Source organism: Nerophis lumbriciformis, linkage group LG13, assembly GCF_033978685.3.
Source record: "Nerophis lumbriciformis linkage group LG13, RoL_Nlum_v2.1, whole genome shotgun sequence".
Classification (NCBI taxonomy): domain Eukaryota; kingdom Metazoa; phylum Chordata; class Actinopteri; order Syngnathiformes; family Syngnathidae; genus Nerophis; species Nerophis lumbriciformis.
In genome coordinates, this window is record NC_084560.2 from 13152668 (window position 1) to 13171401 (window position 18734).

The 18734-nt window shown below is 43.6% G+C and overlaps 1 protein-coding gene across 1 annotated transcript in view; it reads left to right on the forward strand.

Moving 5' to 3' along the window:
• Positions 1 to 18734, forward strand: part of LOC133613835 (uncharacterized) — a 61881-nt gene that overhangs the window by 21737 nt on the left and 21410 nt on the right. Inside the window, exons 10-15 of the mRNA XM_061971667.1 lie at positions 97 to 141; positions 6491 to 6544; positions 15856 to 15924; positions 16036 to 16104; positions 16192 to 16260; positions 18453 to 18521. Of these exons, the coding sequence (XP_061827651.1) occupies positions 97 to 141; positions 6491 to 6544; positions 15856 to 15924; positions 16036 to 16104; positions 16192 to 16260; positions 18453 to 18521 (375 nt within the window). The remainder of the gene's footprint in view (positions 1 to 96; positions 142 to 6490; positions 6545 to 15855; positions 15925 to 16035; positions 16105 to 16191; positions 16261 to 18452; positions 18522 to 18734) is intronic.

The window sequence follows — 18734 nt, forward strand, 5'->3', positions numbered from 1 at the left end:
TGTGTATATATGTATGTATATATACATACATACATACATACATACATACATAGGGGATATTTTTATAAATTAAAATGTTGTTTTTGTGACATGCAGGGTCCTGAGGGTTTACTTGGTGTAAGAGGGCAAAGAGGACTACAGGTTCGTAATTGCTTAACAAGATATTATGCTCATACCTTGTGAGCATTTTAAATTGTCTTAGCTCTATATTATCATTACACGTTCCAACTATAACATCTGATGTGCTTCTGCAAATGTCTGTACGGATGTTAAATGGTATATTGTTACTGAGCCAAGGCACATATTTTTCCATTAGAAACTACGTTCAATAATCATTCCGAAGCAACAACCAACTCCATCACAGGCAGGGATGGTTGTCACACACTATTAAGTTGGTTGTTAAAATGCTATTTTAATTATAAAATATTTTTCAAAAGGGCAAGAAGGCAGAACTACATTTAAAAGTCGAATTGCCTTGACAAGCTGACAAATACAGTGCATTTGGAAAGTATTGACAGAGCTTCACTTTTTTCACATTTTGTAAATGTTCCAGCCTTATTGTCATACTTGCCAACCTTGAGACCTCCGAATTCGGGAGATTGGTGGGGGTTAAGGGGGAGGAGTATATTTATAGCTAGAATTCACTGAAATTCAAGTATTTCTCATATATATATATATATATATATATATATATAAATAAAATAAATACTTGACTTTCAGTGAATTCTAGCTATATATATATATATATATATATATATATATATATATATATGTATGCATACTTTGGAGGCCCTGCCTCGAAAGAAAGAATGTATATGTATATATATATATATATAAAAATAAAATAAATACCGTATTTTTCGGAGTATAAGTCGCACCGGAGTAAAAGGTGCACCTTCCGAAAAGGCATAATAAAGAAGGAAAAAAACATATATAAGTCGCACTGGAGCCCGGCCAAACTATGAAAAAAACTGCGACTTATAGTCCGAATAATACGGTACTTTAATTTCAGTGTTCATTTATTTACACATATACACACACATAACACTCCTATACTCAATGTTGTATTTGAAAGTGCAATGCTTTGCAGCCAGTAGCACTGCCTTTGAAGGAGCATAGGTATGGGCATCATCTGTAAAATTTAATTTGCAGGAAAGGAGTGAGTTTAGTTTAATTGTCTATCCTCGTTCTATTCTCCGTCACTATCTTTCTAACCATGCTCAACACCCTCACTGATGACTTGCAAGCGTACTTCTTCTTCTTACTCGTCTTTGCCGTGATTGTCTCTTCTTCGTTCTTCTACTTCGTCTCCTTCTTGCTGTTTGTACAGTTGTGCACTCTCCAAAAGCCGTAGATGTTATAACGTGACTGGGCCGGCACGCTGTTTATATGGAGAAAAAGCGGACGTCACTCAGGTCCGCATGGACCTGGAGGGGGCGTGCCTTGTTGTCCGGCTGGAAATCGGGAGAAATTCGGGAGAATGGTTGTCCCGGTAGAGTTTCGGGAGAGGCACTGAAATTCGGGAGTCTCCCGGAAAATTCGGGAGGGTTGGCAAGTATGCTTATTGTGAACAAGCTTTTATTATTTTGCAAATGTATTAAAAATAAAAAACTTCAAAATCACATGAAAGAAAGAAAACAACCACTAAGCCGACGCACGGCACAGCATAGACGGGCAAACTCTTCAGGCAAGGACTCAGATGTCTACCTGCACCTCAGGGAGAAACATCACTCCTTTGACAACACAAATGTACAGATTCTGGACGGATGGTATGAAAGAGGAGTGAGGGAAGCGATCTATGTCAAGGTTGAAAAACCATCCCTGAACAGAGGAGGTGGTCTGCAACACCACCTGTCTCCCAAATACAACACTGTCCTTTTAACCATTCCTAAAAGACTCTGCAATTTAGCCTCCAACTAATAACAGGAGTTAGAAAAATTCTGTTCACAACTGAATGGAATGCTTACGCGGGGATTCCCATTATTTTGGACTAGTAGTGGTCGATCCACAGCGATTGTTCTGCCACACAATATCATGAATTTACACTTCACCAACTGTCGTTGGCTTTGACACTTAGGATTGGTCTTTTGCATTAAAACAGTTGTTTTTCTCCCTACAATAGGGCGAAACCATCTTGCCCAGGCACACCCTCCTGGTTTTGGAGTATAAATATTTGGGGTTTTGGCACCAGCCGCTGGACTAGATCTGACCAAGTTAAGTCAATGAGCACGAACTGATGAAGCCTACTCGGATGAGCGGCGAAACGTCTTCTAAGACAAACCAAACAGTTGTGATCAATTGAATGCCCTGAGATTATCCTGACAAGTTTTCTAGTTCTTACCGCTAAAAACCATCCCCACAGCATGATGCTGCCAACACTTTGCTTCACTGTAGGGATAGTATTGGTCTGGTGATGAGCGGTGCCTGAATACCTTTAAACATGATACCACAGGGTTCAATCTTCGTCTCATCTGACCAGAGAATTTTGTTTCTCATGGTCTGAGAGACTGAAAAAACAAAACTTTTTCACATTTTCATTATGGAGTATTGTCTGTAGAATTTTAAAGACAACAATTAATGTATTCCATTTTGAAATAAGGCTGTAACGTAACAAAATGTGGAAAAAGTGAAGCGTTGTGAATACTTTTCGGATGCACTGTACATAACTTCATGCATCTTAACACACAATGAGCAAGCAACATTAACAGGAAACATATCTTTAGGCCAGCCTACTGTATATGTGATATGTATGAATATATGAGTATTTGTGACAACCAACCCCAACTGGAATCTTCTGCCTTCTTCAAGGCTAACTGTTAAACAACAAGTTAGCTTGAAAATAATCATCTAAACCACGGGTCTTCCACATTTCCCAAGGCCTAGAGCCCTCAAACTGGATGGATCATTTTTTATTTAAACTTGTCCAAAAGGTTCCTTGTTGTGCAATACTAAGATATTCAAATAATACGGTATAGTGTCGCTAATTGCTAGCTTGCAACTAGAGTGCTTATCGCTTGGTATCTTATTTGCTTACATGAATATACACTAATAATATGATATTTATTCATGTGTTTATGTTAGACCTGACATATACAGTCAATAGGGTGGCCATGCCTGTGCCATTTCTACACTACACTGCGGTGTGTTAGATCAGTATCTAGAGACATTTACATTTTCGGGGGGTAATATAAAAAGTAGGGATGTCCGATAATGGCTTTTTGCCAATATCCGATATTCCGATATTGTCCAACTCTGTAATTACCAATACCGATATCAACCGATACCGATATCAACCGATATATACAGTCGTGGAATTAACACATTATTATGCCTAATTTGGACAACCAGGTATGGTGAAGATAAGGTACTTTAAAAAAAAAATTAATAAAATAAAATAAGATTGTAGCTGAGATAGGCTCCAGCGCCCCCCGCGACCCCGAAGGGAATAAGCGGTAGAAAATGGATGGATGGATGGATGGAAAATAAGATAAATAAATTTAAAATATTTTCTTGAATAAAAAAGAAAGTAAAATAAATATAAAAACAGTTACATTGAAACTAGTAATTAATAAAAAATAGTCAAATTAACTGTTAAAGGTTAGTACTATTAGTGGACCAGCAGCACGTACAATCATGTGTGCTTACGGACTGTATCCCTTGCAGACTGTATTGATATATATTGATATATAATGTAGGAACCAGAATACTAATAACAGAAAGAAACAACCCTTTTGTGTGAATGCGTGTGAATGAGTGTAAATGGGGGAGGAAGGTTTTTTGGGTTGGTGCACTAATTGTAAGTGTATCTTGTGTTTTTTATGTTGATTTAATAAAAAAAAAAAAAATTTAAAAAAACAATACCGATAATAAAAAAAACGATACCGATAATTTCCGAGATTACATTTTAACGCATTTATCGGCCGAAGATATCGGCAGGCCGATATCATCGGACATCTCTAATAAAAAGTATTTTTTTTAAACTCAATATCAACCAAAAATGTCACAAATCCTTCAGTACTTCTGCGGACCTCCTACAGACTGCCTGTCGAAGGTCTCTGATATAAACTATTACAATTCGACATGAAAAACACAAAAAGGCTTCTCTGTTTTATTCTAAAGAAGATTGATCATTATGTACATTTCCATAATACCATTTTGAGAGACAGCACCCTCTGGTGGCGAGATATGTCTGTGACAACCAAGTTGGTTGGCCAGTTAGTTTTCAGTTTCAATTTATTTCGAACATGCATACGACACAATCATATTTCCAGTTGTTTCATTTCAGCACGTACGAAAAGAAGAACAGTAAATAAATACATAATACATGAATAAATCATAGGTAAGTAAACAAATATTGAATACATAAAAAGCAAAATGACTCAAAAAGTTAACTGTGGATTTTGGTAAACCTTTAGAGCATGGTGTCAAACTCTGGCCCGCGGGCCAAATTTGGCCCGCCGTGTAATTTCACTTGGCCCGTGAGGTGATATCAAATTAACACTAGAGCTGGCCCGCCAATTATATACAGCGGCGGTGCCGCGGTACACCGCTAATTCTCATACTTGCCAAACCTCCCGGGAGACTCACAAATTTCAGAGCCCCTCCCGAGAATTGTAACGTCCCCTTTTCGTCCAGTCCAACGAGTGCTGGCTCAGTTACATAATATGTGCAACTTTGGCACGCACACAGAAGTGAATGCAACGCATACTTGGCCAACAGCCATACAGGTCACACTGAGGGTGCCAGTATAAAAACCTTTAACATTGTTAGAAATATACGCCACACTGTAAATCCACACCAAACAAGAATGACAAACACATTTCGGGAGAACATTCGCACTGTAACACAACATAAACACAACAGAACAAATACCCAGAACCCTTTGCAGCACTAACTCTTCCGGGACGCTACAAGGTGTGTGTCTGTGTGTGTGTGTGTGTGTGTGTGTGTGTGTGTGTGTGGGGGGGGGGGGGGGGGTAGCGGGGGTGTATATTGTAGCGTCATGGAAGAGTTAGTGCTGGGTATTTGTTCTGTTGTGTTTATGTTGTGTTACTGTGTGCAGTTGTTCTCCCAAAATGTGTTTGTCATTCTTGTTTGGTGTGGATTCACAGTGTGGCGCATATTTGTAACAGTGTTAAAGTTGTTTATACGGCCACTCTCAGTGTAACCTGTATCGCTGTTGATGAAGTATGCTTTGCATTTACGTGTGTGTGTGTGTACAGGAGCCGCTCATATCTTGTGACTGGGCGGGCACGTTGTTAGAAGGGATGAAAAGCGGACGTGACATCAGCTCGTAGAGGACGTTAAAAGCAGTGCCTGTAAGGCACGCCCACAAGACTGTGGAATACGAGATATAATGACTGATGAACACCTTCGTTCGATAATGAAGGTTGCCTCAGCTCAAAGCCTGAGCCCCGACATTAATGAACTAGCATCCAAGAAAAGATGCCAAGTATCTGGCTTGGGCACATCAGATTAAATCAGTGTGTTGCAAACTGAGCAGTTTAAAGTCCTGAATGGTTGTTTTATTCATTGTTATTTTATTTTCAAATTTGTTAGCCTGTGGCTACCTCAGAAGGCTGCAAATAGAAAAGAGGCATTCAATTTTTATTTAAATTGTATTTGATATGCCATTGATATTTTGTATTATTATTATTATTTGAAACTCGATTTTGCATGTCACTATAAAGTTATATAAGCCTTGCTTGTTCAATATTCAATGCAAAACTTGTTTGGGTCCCTATCAAAAAGGTTAATTTGTTCAACCTTGGCCCGCGGCTTTGTTCAGTTTTAAATTTGGTCCCACTCTGTATTTGAGTTTGACACCCCTGCTTTAAAGTATTTCGATTTTTGGGGTGATCCGGATCGCCATCTGGATTCACGGTTTTGTAGTGTGTGCTTTGTTTGTTTGTTTTATTTCATTCATTTAAGGTCAAACAATAAAAAAATCAACATGACATAAAAATGAATCATGAACAAAAAGTAGCAGAAAGAAGTAAAACGCATAATATCTGCTCCCTATGATGAACATCTTGAACCCTTTCTTTTTCTTGAGACAAAGATTATTTTTGTATTTTGCTTACCATGGTGTATTATTTATTTGTTCCCTGTCCTGTTACAGAGAACAAGGGAATTGGATACAATTTCTATGGTATGAAAAGGGGTAGGATTAAAAAAGCTCTGCCTCTTTCTACTCCTTTTCGGACATGCTGTAATGAAACAACTGGAAATATGTGATGTATCGTACGCATGTTCCAAATAAACTGAAACTGAACTGAACTGAACTATTCACACAGTTACAACGTTTGTTGTTCAACTCAGAAGACCACCACAACCCTTGGTTAGGAATCACTTTACTAAACACCAATCCAATGTTGTCATTTGCTGCTAATGGTGTCTCGTTTAGTTAGTTTGCTTTCTTTTATGGACTATTTGTGTTCCAAGATTATAATAATAGTACGCACATTGATCGCATGCTGTGTCTGTGCAGGGGCTACCAGGACCACATGGTGACATCGGGCCAATGGGCCCACAGGGAAAGCAGGTTAGTACCTTGTCAATAACACAGTACAATGTCACCTTTATACTTGTTATGTAAACATTGTAAGCAACAGGTTGAAGTTTTACCGCGCACAGAGAGCGGCTTGTTAAAGACCCCTTCGTTGGCATTTATAAATCTTCCCCATCGTTATCGTAATAGTGGAAGAATGAACCATTGACAAATGTTTGATCTTGTTCCATTGGCTTGTATCCAGTGGAGGAAGTGCCTCCAGCAAGTGTGAAGCACAGTACATGAAAAGTTGTGTATAATATATATGTTCCACCGTATGGGGACATGTACACACATTTTTACAGACATACAGTAAATCATCCCACATGACTGGGTATGGGCTCTTTCAGATTCACGTATAAAGGTAATACTTAAAATAATCATTTAGAATGTCATGAAACAATTGTTTTTGTATTTTCTTTTTTTTTTACCCAAATAAGGAATAAATGATACACTCTGCATTCAGTGATGCAATATAAAATGCATGTGCTAAAAGAAATGGCAAGTTTATATCAAGTATATCATATTTTAAGCACTTTACCAACGAAATGTTTAATAGAAGTGACACCATTACAACTGGTACTATTGTACAATTCTGCCTCAGCTATAATAATCATTTTTTTAACCTAGTTTTCTAGGTTAAAAAAAAATCCTTACTTTTTAAAAAAAATTTCTTAAGCTGCTGTAGAAGGCAACATTTCTAAAAAAAATTAAAATCAGAAGCTTAAAATAAATAAATAAATATTTAGTTCAAGAAAGTCTGTATTATTATAAATATTGACTTAATAATATTCTGTTTTTTAAAACCATACGGAATATTTTAGAATTAGAAAGAGAAATATCTAACCTACTTCATTATGGAGGGCCGAATGAGAAAAATGTAATGAATAAATAAATACTTAAATGTCTCATTAATTCATTATAATCAGACTTAGATACGTGTCTTATTAAATGTTTCTTTAATTAATTTTGTGTCAAATTGTATTTAATTATTTAATTAAATTATGATTTTGTGATTTCTTTAGGTAGGTCTTTATTGTCATTGCACAAGTACAACGAAACGTAGTTTTCAGCACAAACCCGTTCAAGATTAGACAAACAAACAGTGTACAGGGTTACAGAACAGGAACGCTGATGGGTCGCCACAAGGCGCCCTGTGAAAGATGGGGAAAGATGATGATGTCCCTAATTGATGACACATTTAAATAAGTACTTAAATATCCATCCATCCATCCATCTTCTTCCGCTTATCCGAGGTCGGGTCGCGGGGGCAGCAGCTTAAGCAGGGAAGCCCAGACTTCCCTCTCCCCAGTCACTTCGTCCAGCTCCTCCCGGGGGATCCCGAGGCGTTCCCAGGCCAGCCGGGAGAGATAGTCTTCCCAGCGTGTCCTGGGTCTTCCCCGTGGCCTCCTACCGGTCGGACGTGCCCGAAACACCTTCCTCGGGAGGCGTTCGGGTGGCATCCTGACCAGATGCCCGAACCACCTCATCTGGCTCCTCTCGATGTGGAGGAGCAGCGGCTTTACTTTGAGCTCCCCCCGAATGACAGAGCTTCTCACCCTATCTCTAAGGGAGAGCCCCACCACTCGGCGGAGGAAACTCATTTCGGCCGCTTGTACCCGTGATCTTGTCCTTTCGGTCATGACCCAAAGCTCATGACCATAGGTGAGGATGGGAACGTAGATCGACCGGTAAATCGAGAGCTTTGCCTTCCGGCTCAGCTCCTTCTTCACCACAACGGATCGATACAGCGTCCGCATTACTGAAGACGCCGCACCGATCCGCCTGTCGATCTCACGATCCACTCTTCCCTCAATCGTGAACAAGACTCCGAGGTACTTGAACTCCTCCACTTGGGGCAAGATCTCCTCCCCAACCCGGAGATGGCACTCCACCCTTTTCCGGGAGAGAACCATGGACTCGGACTTGGAGGTGCTGATTCCCATCCCAGTCGCTTCACACTCGGCTGCGAACCGATCCAGTGAGAGCTGAAGATCTTGGCCGGAGGAAGCCATCAGGACCACATCATCTGCAAATAGCAGTGACCTAATCCTGCAGCCACCAAACCAGATCTCCTCAACGCCCTGACTGCGCCTAGGAATTCTGTCCATAAAGGTTATGAACAGAATCGGTGACAAAGGGCAGCCTTGGCGGAGTCCAACCCTCACTGGAAACGTGTCCGACTTACTGCCGGCAATGCGGACCAAGCTCTGACACTGATTATACAGGGAGCGAACTGCCACAATAAGACAGTCCGTTACCCCATAATGCCTTCTCCAAGTCCACAAAGCACATGTAGACTGGTTGGGCAAACTCCCACGCACCCTCAAGGACCCTGCCGAGAGTATAGAGCTGGTCCACAGTTCCACGACCAGGACGAAAACCACACTGTTCCTCCTGAATCCGAGGTTCGACTATCCGGTGTAGCCTCCTCTCCAGTACACCTGAATAGAGGGTGGCTGAGGAGTGTGATCCCCCGATAGTTGGAACACACCCTCCGGTTCCCCTTCTTAAAGAGAGGAACCACCACCCCGGTCTGCCAATCCAGAGGTACCGCCCCCGATGTCCATGCGATGTTGCAGAGTCTTGTCAACCAAGACAGCCCCACAACATCCAGAGCCTTAAGGAACTCCGGGCGGATCTCATCCACCCCCGGGGCCTTGCCACCGAGGAGCTTTTTAACTACCTCGGCAACCTCAGCCCCAGAAATAGGAGAGCCCACCACAGATTCCCCAGGCCCTGCTTCCTCATAGGAAGACGTGCTGGTAGGATTGAGGAGGTCTTCGAAGTATTCCCTCCACCGATCCACAACATCCGCAGTCGAGGTCAGCAGAGCACCATCCCCACCATACACGGTGTTGACACTGCACTGCTTCCCCTTCCTGAGGCGGCGGATTGTGGTCCAGAATTGCTTCGAAGCCGTCCGGAAGTCTTTTTCCATGGCCTCCCCGAACTCTTCCCATGTCCGAGTTTTTGCCTCCGCGACCGCTGAAGCCGCACACCGCTTGGCCTGTCGGTACCTGTCTGCTGCCTCAGGAGTCCCATGAGCCAAAAGAACCCGATAGGACTCCTTCTTCAGCCTGACGGCATCCCTCACCGCCGGCGTCCACCAACGGGTTCAAGGATTACCGCCACGACAGGCACCAACTACCTTGCGGCCACAGCTCCAATCGGCCGCCTCGACAATAGAGGTACGGAACATTGTCCACTCGGACTCAATGTCCAGCACCTCCCTCGTGACATGTTCAAAGTTCTTCCGGAGGTGGGAATTGAAACTCTCTCTGACAGGAGACTCTGCCAGGCGTTCCCAGCAAACCCTCACAATGCGTTTGGGCCTGCCAGGTCTGTCCGGCATCCTCCCCCACCATCGCAGCCAACTCACCACCAGGTGGTGATCGGTAGAAAGCTCCGCCCCTCTCTTCACCCGAGTGTCCAAAACATGAGGCCGCAAATCCGATGACACAACTCCAAAGTTGATCATGGAACTGCGGCCTAGGGTGTCCTGGTGCCAAGTGCACATATGGACACCCTTATGTTTGAACATGGTGTTTGTTATCGACAATCTGTGACGAGCACAAAAGTCCAATAACAGAACACCACTCGGGTTCAGGTCCGGGAGGCCATTCTTCCCAATCACACCTCTCCAGGTTTCACTGTCGCTGCCAACATGAGCGTTGAAGTCCCCCAGTAGAACGAGGGAATCACCCGGGGGAGCACTCTCCAGTACTCCCTCGAGTGAATCCAAAAAGGGTGGGTACTCTGAGCTGCCGTTTGGCGCGTAAACGCAAACAACAGTCAGGACCCGTCCCCCCACCCGAAGGCGGAGGGAAGCTACCCTCTCGTCCACCGGGTTGAACTCCAACGTGCAGGCTTTGAGCCGAGGGGCAACAAGAATTGCCACCCCAGCCCGTCGCCTCTCACTGCCGGCAACGCCAGAGTGGAAGAGAGTCCATTCCCTCTCAAGAGAAGTGGTTCCAGAGCCCTTGCTGTGCGTCGAAGTGAGTCCGACTATATCTAGCCGGAACTTCTCCACCTCACGCACTAGCTCAGGCTCCTTCCCCCCCAGCGAAGTGACGTTCCACGTCCCAAGAGCCAGCTTATGTAGCCGAGGATCGGACCGCCAAGTGCCCTGCCCTCGGCTTCCGCCCAGCTCACACTGCACCCGACCTCTATGGCCCCTGCTATGGGTGGTGAGCCCATTGGAGGGGGGACCCACGTTGCCTCTTCGGGCTGTGCCCGGCCGGGCCCCATGGGGACAGGCCCGGCCACCAGGCGCTCGCCATCGTGCCCCACCTCCGGGCTTGGCTCCAGAGGGGGGCCCCGGTGACCCGCGTCCGGGCGAGGGAAATCTGGGTCCTTGGTTTGTGTTCTTCATCGAGGTCTTCGAGCTGCTCTTTGTCTGATCCCTCACCTAGGACCAGTTTGCCTTGGGAGACCCTACCAGGGGGCATAGAAACCCCCGGACAACATAGCTCCTAGGATCATTGGGACACGCAAACTCCTCTACCACGGTAAGGTGGCAGCTCAGAGAGGAGTACTTACTTAAATATGTATTTATTAAATTAATTACCATTTGGCTCTTGCCAGCACTTATTGTATCCGTCAAACTCAGCTGTCAAAATCTGTGGGCAGATAGTAACACCTGATCAGTTAACCTGCACTTCCACCTGCCATGATTGAGCGAGGTTTGTATTATTGATTTTGACTGCTGAAATTTACTGAAGCACTCAAGGGGCCAAAATGGGAAAACATTAATTAGATGCATTAATGCACCAATAAATCTTTTATTGCTTCTTTCGCATTATCTCAGGATTCGAAGAACATTACTGTCATATTGAGCAAAACACTCATTTTTGTGTTTGCAAATCTTACAAAAGCACATGTTTCTAGTAAAAAATTACAAAGATACATTAATACAGACATCATTAGACATATTGGTTTAGGAATTATGCTTGAATGATTTTTTTCTTTCGCATTATCTCAGGATTTTAAGAACATTACTGTCATATTGAGTAAAAAACATATTTTTTGTTATCTGGCGTTTTTTTTTTTTTTTTTTACTTTTTCAATGTCGTTCATTTTTTTATGTAGGAAATATATTACTATAATACAGTGGTTCTTAACCTTGTTGGAGGTACCGAACCCCACCAGTTTCATATGCGCATTCACCGAACCCTTCTTTAGTGAAAAATAAAATGTTTTATTTTTCAAATTCAAGACAACGTTATATGTTTTTGGTAACACTTTAGTATGGGGAACATATTCTAAGTAACAAAGACTTAATTTAGAGTTATTTGGACACTAGGGGAACATAGTCTAAGTAACAAAGACTCAATTTAGAGTTATTTGGACACTAGGGATCAGGGGCGCCGAAAAGGGGGGGGTAAAGGAGACGGATTCTAGGGGCCCATGATGGAGGGGGGCCCAGAGAGGCCCTTAATGATGATGAAATTATAATACAGAAAAAATAATGACACTGTGTTGGGGGCCCTGTAAAGATTATTTTCATGGGGCCCAAAATCCTTAGCGGCGCCCCTGCTAGGGGTACATGTTCTAAGTAACAAAGACTTAATTTAGAGTTATTTGGAAACGAGGGGAACATATTCTAAGTAACAAAGACTTAATTTAGAGTTATTTGGACACTAGGGGAACATATTCTAAGTAACAACAACTTAATTTAGAGTTATTTGGACACTAGGGGAACATATTCTAAGTAACAAAGACTCAATTTAGAGTTATTTGGACACTAGGGGAACATACTCTAAGTAACAAAGACTCAATTTAGAGTTATTTGGACACTAGGGGTACATATTCTTGTCAGGTTTGTCACTGACGGTTTAGTTATGTTTTAGTTTTTTCTCTGTGTTTGTCTTAGTTTCCTGTCAGCGCTTTTATTTTGTCTTCATTTCCTGAGTGTCTCCCTGAGTGCTGCTTCCCCTCAGCTGTGGCTGATTGGCACCTGGCCACACCTGGTGTCAATCAGCCAGCTACTATTTAAACCTGCTTTCTCCTCCAGTCATTGCTGGATCATTGTCGTTCCTACCTGTCGTGTCGTTGTTCTTAATACTTGTCGTTGTAGCTCTGTCTACTTTTGGTTTCACTCTGCTCATGTCCTAGTTCCTTCGTGTCACAGTAAGTGTTTTTGGTTTCTTGTCCACAGTTAGCCTCTGTGCTATTTTAGTTCATAGCCAAGTTTGTTCTCCGCCTTGTGCGCGCCTTTTGTTACCCTTTCGTTTGTTGTTTTGCCTTAGTGTATAATTAAATCATGTTTTCTCGAACAATGCCTTCCGCCTTCTCTGCATCTTGGGGTTCGTCACCTACAAACTCTGACATAATGATCCAGCCAAATTCGAATCTCGCAGAGATGTCCATGGCGGAGAGGCTTAACAAAGTTTTGGACTTAGTGGCTAATCTGAAGAAAAGTTCGGCCGCTTTTCAAGCCCTCTCCCTCCCACCCCTGTCGTCTGTGGTCCTATCTGGGGACGTCTGGGATCCGTCCCTTGGGGGAGGGGCTATGAGTAGCAGTGCAGCTGGGGAGGCACAGCTACTTCTCGCCCCAGTGGGTCTGCAAGAGACGGCGCCATCATCTCCGGTGGGCCGGCAGACGCCACCATGCACTCCGGTGGGCCGGCAGACGCCACCATGCAGTCCGGTGGGCCGGCAGACGCCACCATGCAGTCCGGTGGGCCGGCAGACGCCACCATGCAGTCCGGTGGGCCGGCAGACGCCACCATGCAGTCCGGTGGGCCGGCAGACGCCACCATGCAGTCCGGTGGGCCGGCAGACGCCACCATGCAGTCCGGTGGGCCGGCAGACGCCACCATGCAGTCCGGTGGGCCTACAACCAACGGCGCCACCATCCTCCTCTCCGGTGGGCCAGCAGCAGAGGGCGCCACCATCCTCCTCTCCGGTGGGCCAGCAGCAGAGAGCGCCACCATCCTCCTCTCCGGTGGGCCAGCAGCAGAGGGCGCCACCATCCTCCTCTCCGGTGGGCCAGCAGCAGAGGGCGCCACCATCCTCCTCTCCGGTGGGCCAGCAGCAGAGGGCGCCACCATCCTCTTCTCCGGTGGGCCAGCAGCAGAGGGCGCCACCATCCTCTTCTCCGGTGGGCCAGCAGCAGAGGGCGCCACCATCCTCTTCTCCGGTGGGCCAGCAGCAGAGGGCGCCACCATCCTCTTCTCCGGTGGGCCAGCAGCAGAGGGCGCCACCATCCTCCTCTCCGGTGGGCCAGCAGCAGAGGGCGCCACCATCCTCCTCTCCGGTGGGCCAGCAGCAGAGGGCGCCACCATCCTCTTCTCCGGTGGGCCAGCAGCAGAGGGCGCCACCATCCTCTTCTCCAGTGGGCCAACAGACGCCGCCACCATGCACTCCGGTGGGCCAGCAGAGGGCGCCACCGCCATCCTCCCCGGTGGGCCAGCAGAGGGCGCCACCGCCATCCTCCCCGGTGGGCCAGCAGAGGGCGCCACCGCCATCTTCTCCGGTGGGCCTGCAGAGGGCGCCACCATCGTCTCCGGTGGGTTCTCCCACACCGCCGGACGAGCCGCCTCGCCAATTGCGGCGGCGTTCAACTCGCCGTCGCCACCTAACTCTTCCCCACTGGTTGCGGGGACACTTGGCCTGGTGGCCCACCTCCTTGTCCTCCCTCCACCCTCCCGTGACTTTGGACTGTTTTTTGGGGGGGGGGGTTCCTAGAACGTCTGGTGTCCGTTGTGGGAAGGGGGGCTACTGTCAGGTTTGTCACTGACTGTTTAGTTATGTTTTAGTTTTCTCTCTGTGTTTCCTGTCAGTGCTTTTATTTTGTCTTCATTTCCTGAGTGTCTTCCTGAGTGTCTCCCTGAGTGCTGCTTCCCCTCAGCTGTGGCTGATTGGCACCTGGCCACACCTGGTGTCAATCAGCCAGCTACTATTTAAACCTGCTTTCTCCTCCAGTCATTGCTGGATCATTGTCGTTCCTACCTGTCGTGTCGTTGTTCTTAATACTTGTAATACTTGTCGTTGTAGCTCTGTCTACTTTTGGTTTCACTCTGCTCATGTCCTAGTTCCTTCGTGTCACAGTAAGTGTTTTTGGTTTCTTGTCCACAGTTAGCCTCTGTGCTATTTTAGTTCATAGCCAAGTTTGTTCTCCGCCTTGTGCGCGCCTTTTGTTACCCTTTCGTTTGTTGTTTTGCCTTAGTGTATAATTAAATCATGTTTTCTCGTACAATGCCTTCCGCCTTCTCTGCATCTTGGGGTTCGTCACCTACAAACTCTGACAATTCTAAGTAACAAAGACTTAATTTAGAGTTATTTGGACACGAGGGGAACATATTCTAAGTAAGAAAGACTTCATTTAGAGTTATTTGGACACTAGGGGAACATATTCTAAGTAACAAAGACTTAATTTAGAGTTATTTGGACACTAGAGGAACATATTCTAAGTAATAAAGACTTAAATTAGAGTTATTTGGTTAGGGTTAGGGTTAGGGTTATAATAAGGCCATGCTGAATAAGGCATTAATAAGTACTTAATAATGACTAGTTAAGAGCCAATATGTTACTAATTTGCACGTTAACAAACAACTAATTAATGGTGAATATGTTCCCCATACTAAAGTGTTACCATGTTTTTTTTTACTGGTGCACAAAATGAACCGTGCACGAACATCACCTTGTTCAAACAACAAAACCAACACAGTGCATAAACTCACAACAAATTACACACCCGCAAACCAGTCAGCTGTTGCCGTATCTGTAATACACCGATAAGGGAGAAGTTTGTTTTTACGCGATGAGTCAGGTGTTCTTGACCTCCGCCGAACCCCTGAGGCCGACTCACCGAACCCCTAGGGTTCGATCGAACCCAGGTTAAGAACCACTGCTATAATATGTCTCCTGCATGAAAATACCTCTCTCATTACGCATTTTCTTCCTCACGCACAAGATTAAGTGTCAGTGTGCATATGTTTCTGTTGTCTAGATCGTGATTCACAAAAGATGTTATGAATGATAGATGTGTGCGATATGTTGAACCAGCAGCACACAGGTAGGAGTGTGATGACATACATGTGCAGAAAAATGATTGTCACCGTGCTAAAAGCCTTGTATGCATGCAAAATGCTCATTCCACCTTTCCTACTTTTCAATTGCACACGGGTTGCGCCGTCCACTAATAGTACACACTTATTTTTAGTGCATGGTATTTGAATGCTGGTAAATCAGGCCCTAAGTGCATTGTATTGTTTGCAATAATCTTGTTTTTTGTGTCATGGTTAGAAAAGCTCTGAGCTCAAACGTGTCCTGACCTGATAACCTTCATTTGATGACAGGGGGAACGTGGACCACTTGGCCCTCCAGGAATTCAAGGGGAAACCGGCATTGGGCTAACAGGACCAAAAGTAGGTCAAAAAGTCTTATTTGTGCTTGATCTATTTTCTTATCTGCACTAGTTTACGTGCACTTTTATTTTTCAGTGTGTTAATACATTACATTTCTCAAATTGTACATAGGGTGACATGGGGTTCCAAGGCCGCCCAGGCCCCAGTGGTCCTCCAGGAGTTGGTGAACATGGCCCACATGTGAGTTTGGATTCTTTAATAAAGTGTGATAGAAATGTTTTAGTTGTGTGTGTGCAGCCTATTTATGTTTTGGTTTGTTTTTTGCAGGGACCGCAAGGGCCGCAAGGTGTTCAGGGGGAGAAAGGACCACAGGGTGAGGGCTTCCCTGGACCAAAGGTATTATTTAGGTCGAGTAGTGTATTTGTATTTCATTTTGAACTAATAGAATATACATTCATCCCTTGTTTATCTCTGTTAATTGGTTCTGGACAGTGGTAAATGAATTATTGCAAAGTACAAATAATTGATAAATCCCATATTTTCATACCTACAGCCTAAAACAATTTAAAAGCTTCTAAATAAATTTTTCAACATTACGAGAGCCCTCTGGGTATGAAATGACACCCTTTGGCCACCTTTACTCTCTTTTAATCCAATATAGTAATGCTTTCTGAGGCTGAGTCAATTAGTGGCCATGATACTGGTCTGGTCTCCTCTAGTGGCCAATACTACTGTAGTATTAATTTTTTTTGGTCTATTGAGCCATTTTATACATGAAAATGCTTAATTTAGGATCCAATTGTAAAATATTCTCTGAAAAAAATATATATTTAAAAAAAAAAAAGTTGATTGAAGTCTTTTTTTTATATATAACTATTGTAATAGTAATGATGAAAAATACTAAACGCCTATAGCATTTTGTGGGGTAAGAATTTTGAATATTAGAATACTATAATGTGTGAATGCTTTGGAGTGCTTCAGGGTCCATATTGGACCATAAAAGCAAATTGTCCACCTCTTTACCACACAAAATCTGCTTGGATTCCAATGACACATCACTGGCTGTACAGGAGTTCATGAACTTTCAAAACCTCTTCTCAGTTCCAAATCACTCGCTCTTATCTTGAGTGTTCACTCAGGCATTACAACCAAGTCATTGAGTTCTTTGGGACTAATTCTTTCACACAACACATTGCATCTCAGTACTGTACATGTACTTTACAGTATACTCTGTGTAAACTTTATCTTTAAAGAGGGTTTAAAAGTCCTCAACCAGGACTTACAAAACCCAAAACCAGTGAATTTAGCGGCGTTTCTGAGTGTAAATAAATAAATAAATGGCTTTCGCTTTGCATAGTAGAGTTTTTACTTGCACTTACAGATGTAGCGACCAACTGTAGTTACTGACCGTGGTTTTCTGAAGTGTTCCTGAGCCCATGTGGTGATATCCTTTACACATTGATGTCGCTTTTTGATGCAGTACCGCCTGAGGGATTGAAGGTCACGGGCATTCAATGTTACGTGCAGTGATTTCTCCAGATTCTCTGCACAATTTGATGATATTACAGACCTTAAATGGTGAAATCCCTAAATTCCTTGCAATAGCTGGTTGAGAAATGTTGTTCTTAAACTGTTGGACAATTTGCTCAGGCATTTGTTGACAAAGTGGTGACCTTCGCCCCCATCCTTGTTTGTGAATGACTGAGCATTTCATGGAAGCTGCTTTTATACCCAATCATGGCACCCACCTGTTCCCAATTAGCCTGTTCACTTGTGGGATGCTCCAAATAAGTCTTTGATGAGCATTACTCAACTTTCTGAGTCTTTTTTGCCACTTGTGCCAGCTTTTTTGAAAAACGTTGCAGGCATCAAATTCTAAATGAACTAATATTTACAAAAAATAAAGTTTACCAGTTTGAACGTTAAGTATCTTGTCTTTGCAGTCTATTCAATTGAATATAAGTTGAAAAGGATTTGCAAATCATTGTATTCTCTTTTTATTTACCATTTACACAACGTGACAACTTCACTGCTTTTGGAGTTTGTACTTTACAGTTGCATTAAAAAACATTGCATGTAGAGTTAAATGACATTAATACATATATGTACTATTTTACTGTTCTCTATTGCAAGATACCACCTGCGTCGACATTAATCACGGGGAAGGGCTTATTTATGTGGAAATAAAAGAAGACTTTTATTTGTTAAGTAAATACACTTGAAATGTCCTCCAGCGAGTTGACATCTGTTTTCCCCAGCCAGACTTCCTGGGTGTTGCTGCTCAATTTAGCCTGCTGTAAAAGGCACTTTTAAAGATGACATGTTGCATTTTATTTCACAAAATGTCATCGTCTCACGACTGCATGACAATGGTAAAGCAAAAAGCCGACTGCAGGGGAATAAGCTTGACATGGAAAAACAAATAGCCTTCCATTCCTTTCAGGTAAGCTCATTTAAATCAGTCAGAAGTTGGTAACAGGAGCCAACATGCTCCTTTTCAGAAAGTTGAGAACAATATGGACTTGGCAAAGACCCAACAACATCAAGTAGTAGTGATGTAAGTAAGTTGGCATGATTTTGCTTCACAGGGGGATCGGGGGCTGCCAGGGCCGAGGGGATCAAGAGGACAACAGGGGGTTGGAATTAAAGGAGAACAGGTGAGTCACATAAAAATGCAGCTGCAGGATGTCATTAAATATACTTTATGGACAAAGCTACGCCTTTGGTTGTTTAACTCTCAGAGTATATTAGGGACTTTGTCATCCTTTCAGGTATATTTTTGGCCAAACCTTCAGTTGTTACTCTAACTAGAAGAGTTTTTTTCATGTTCATAATATTTATATTGGAAATTCTTTCATATATCAGGGATA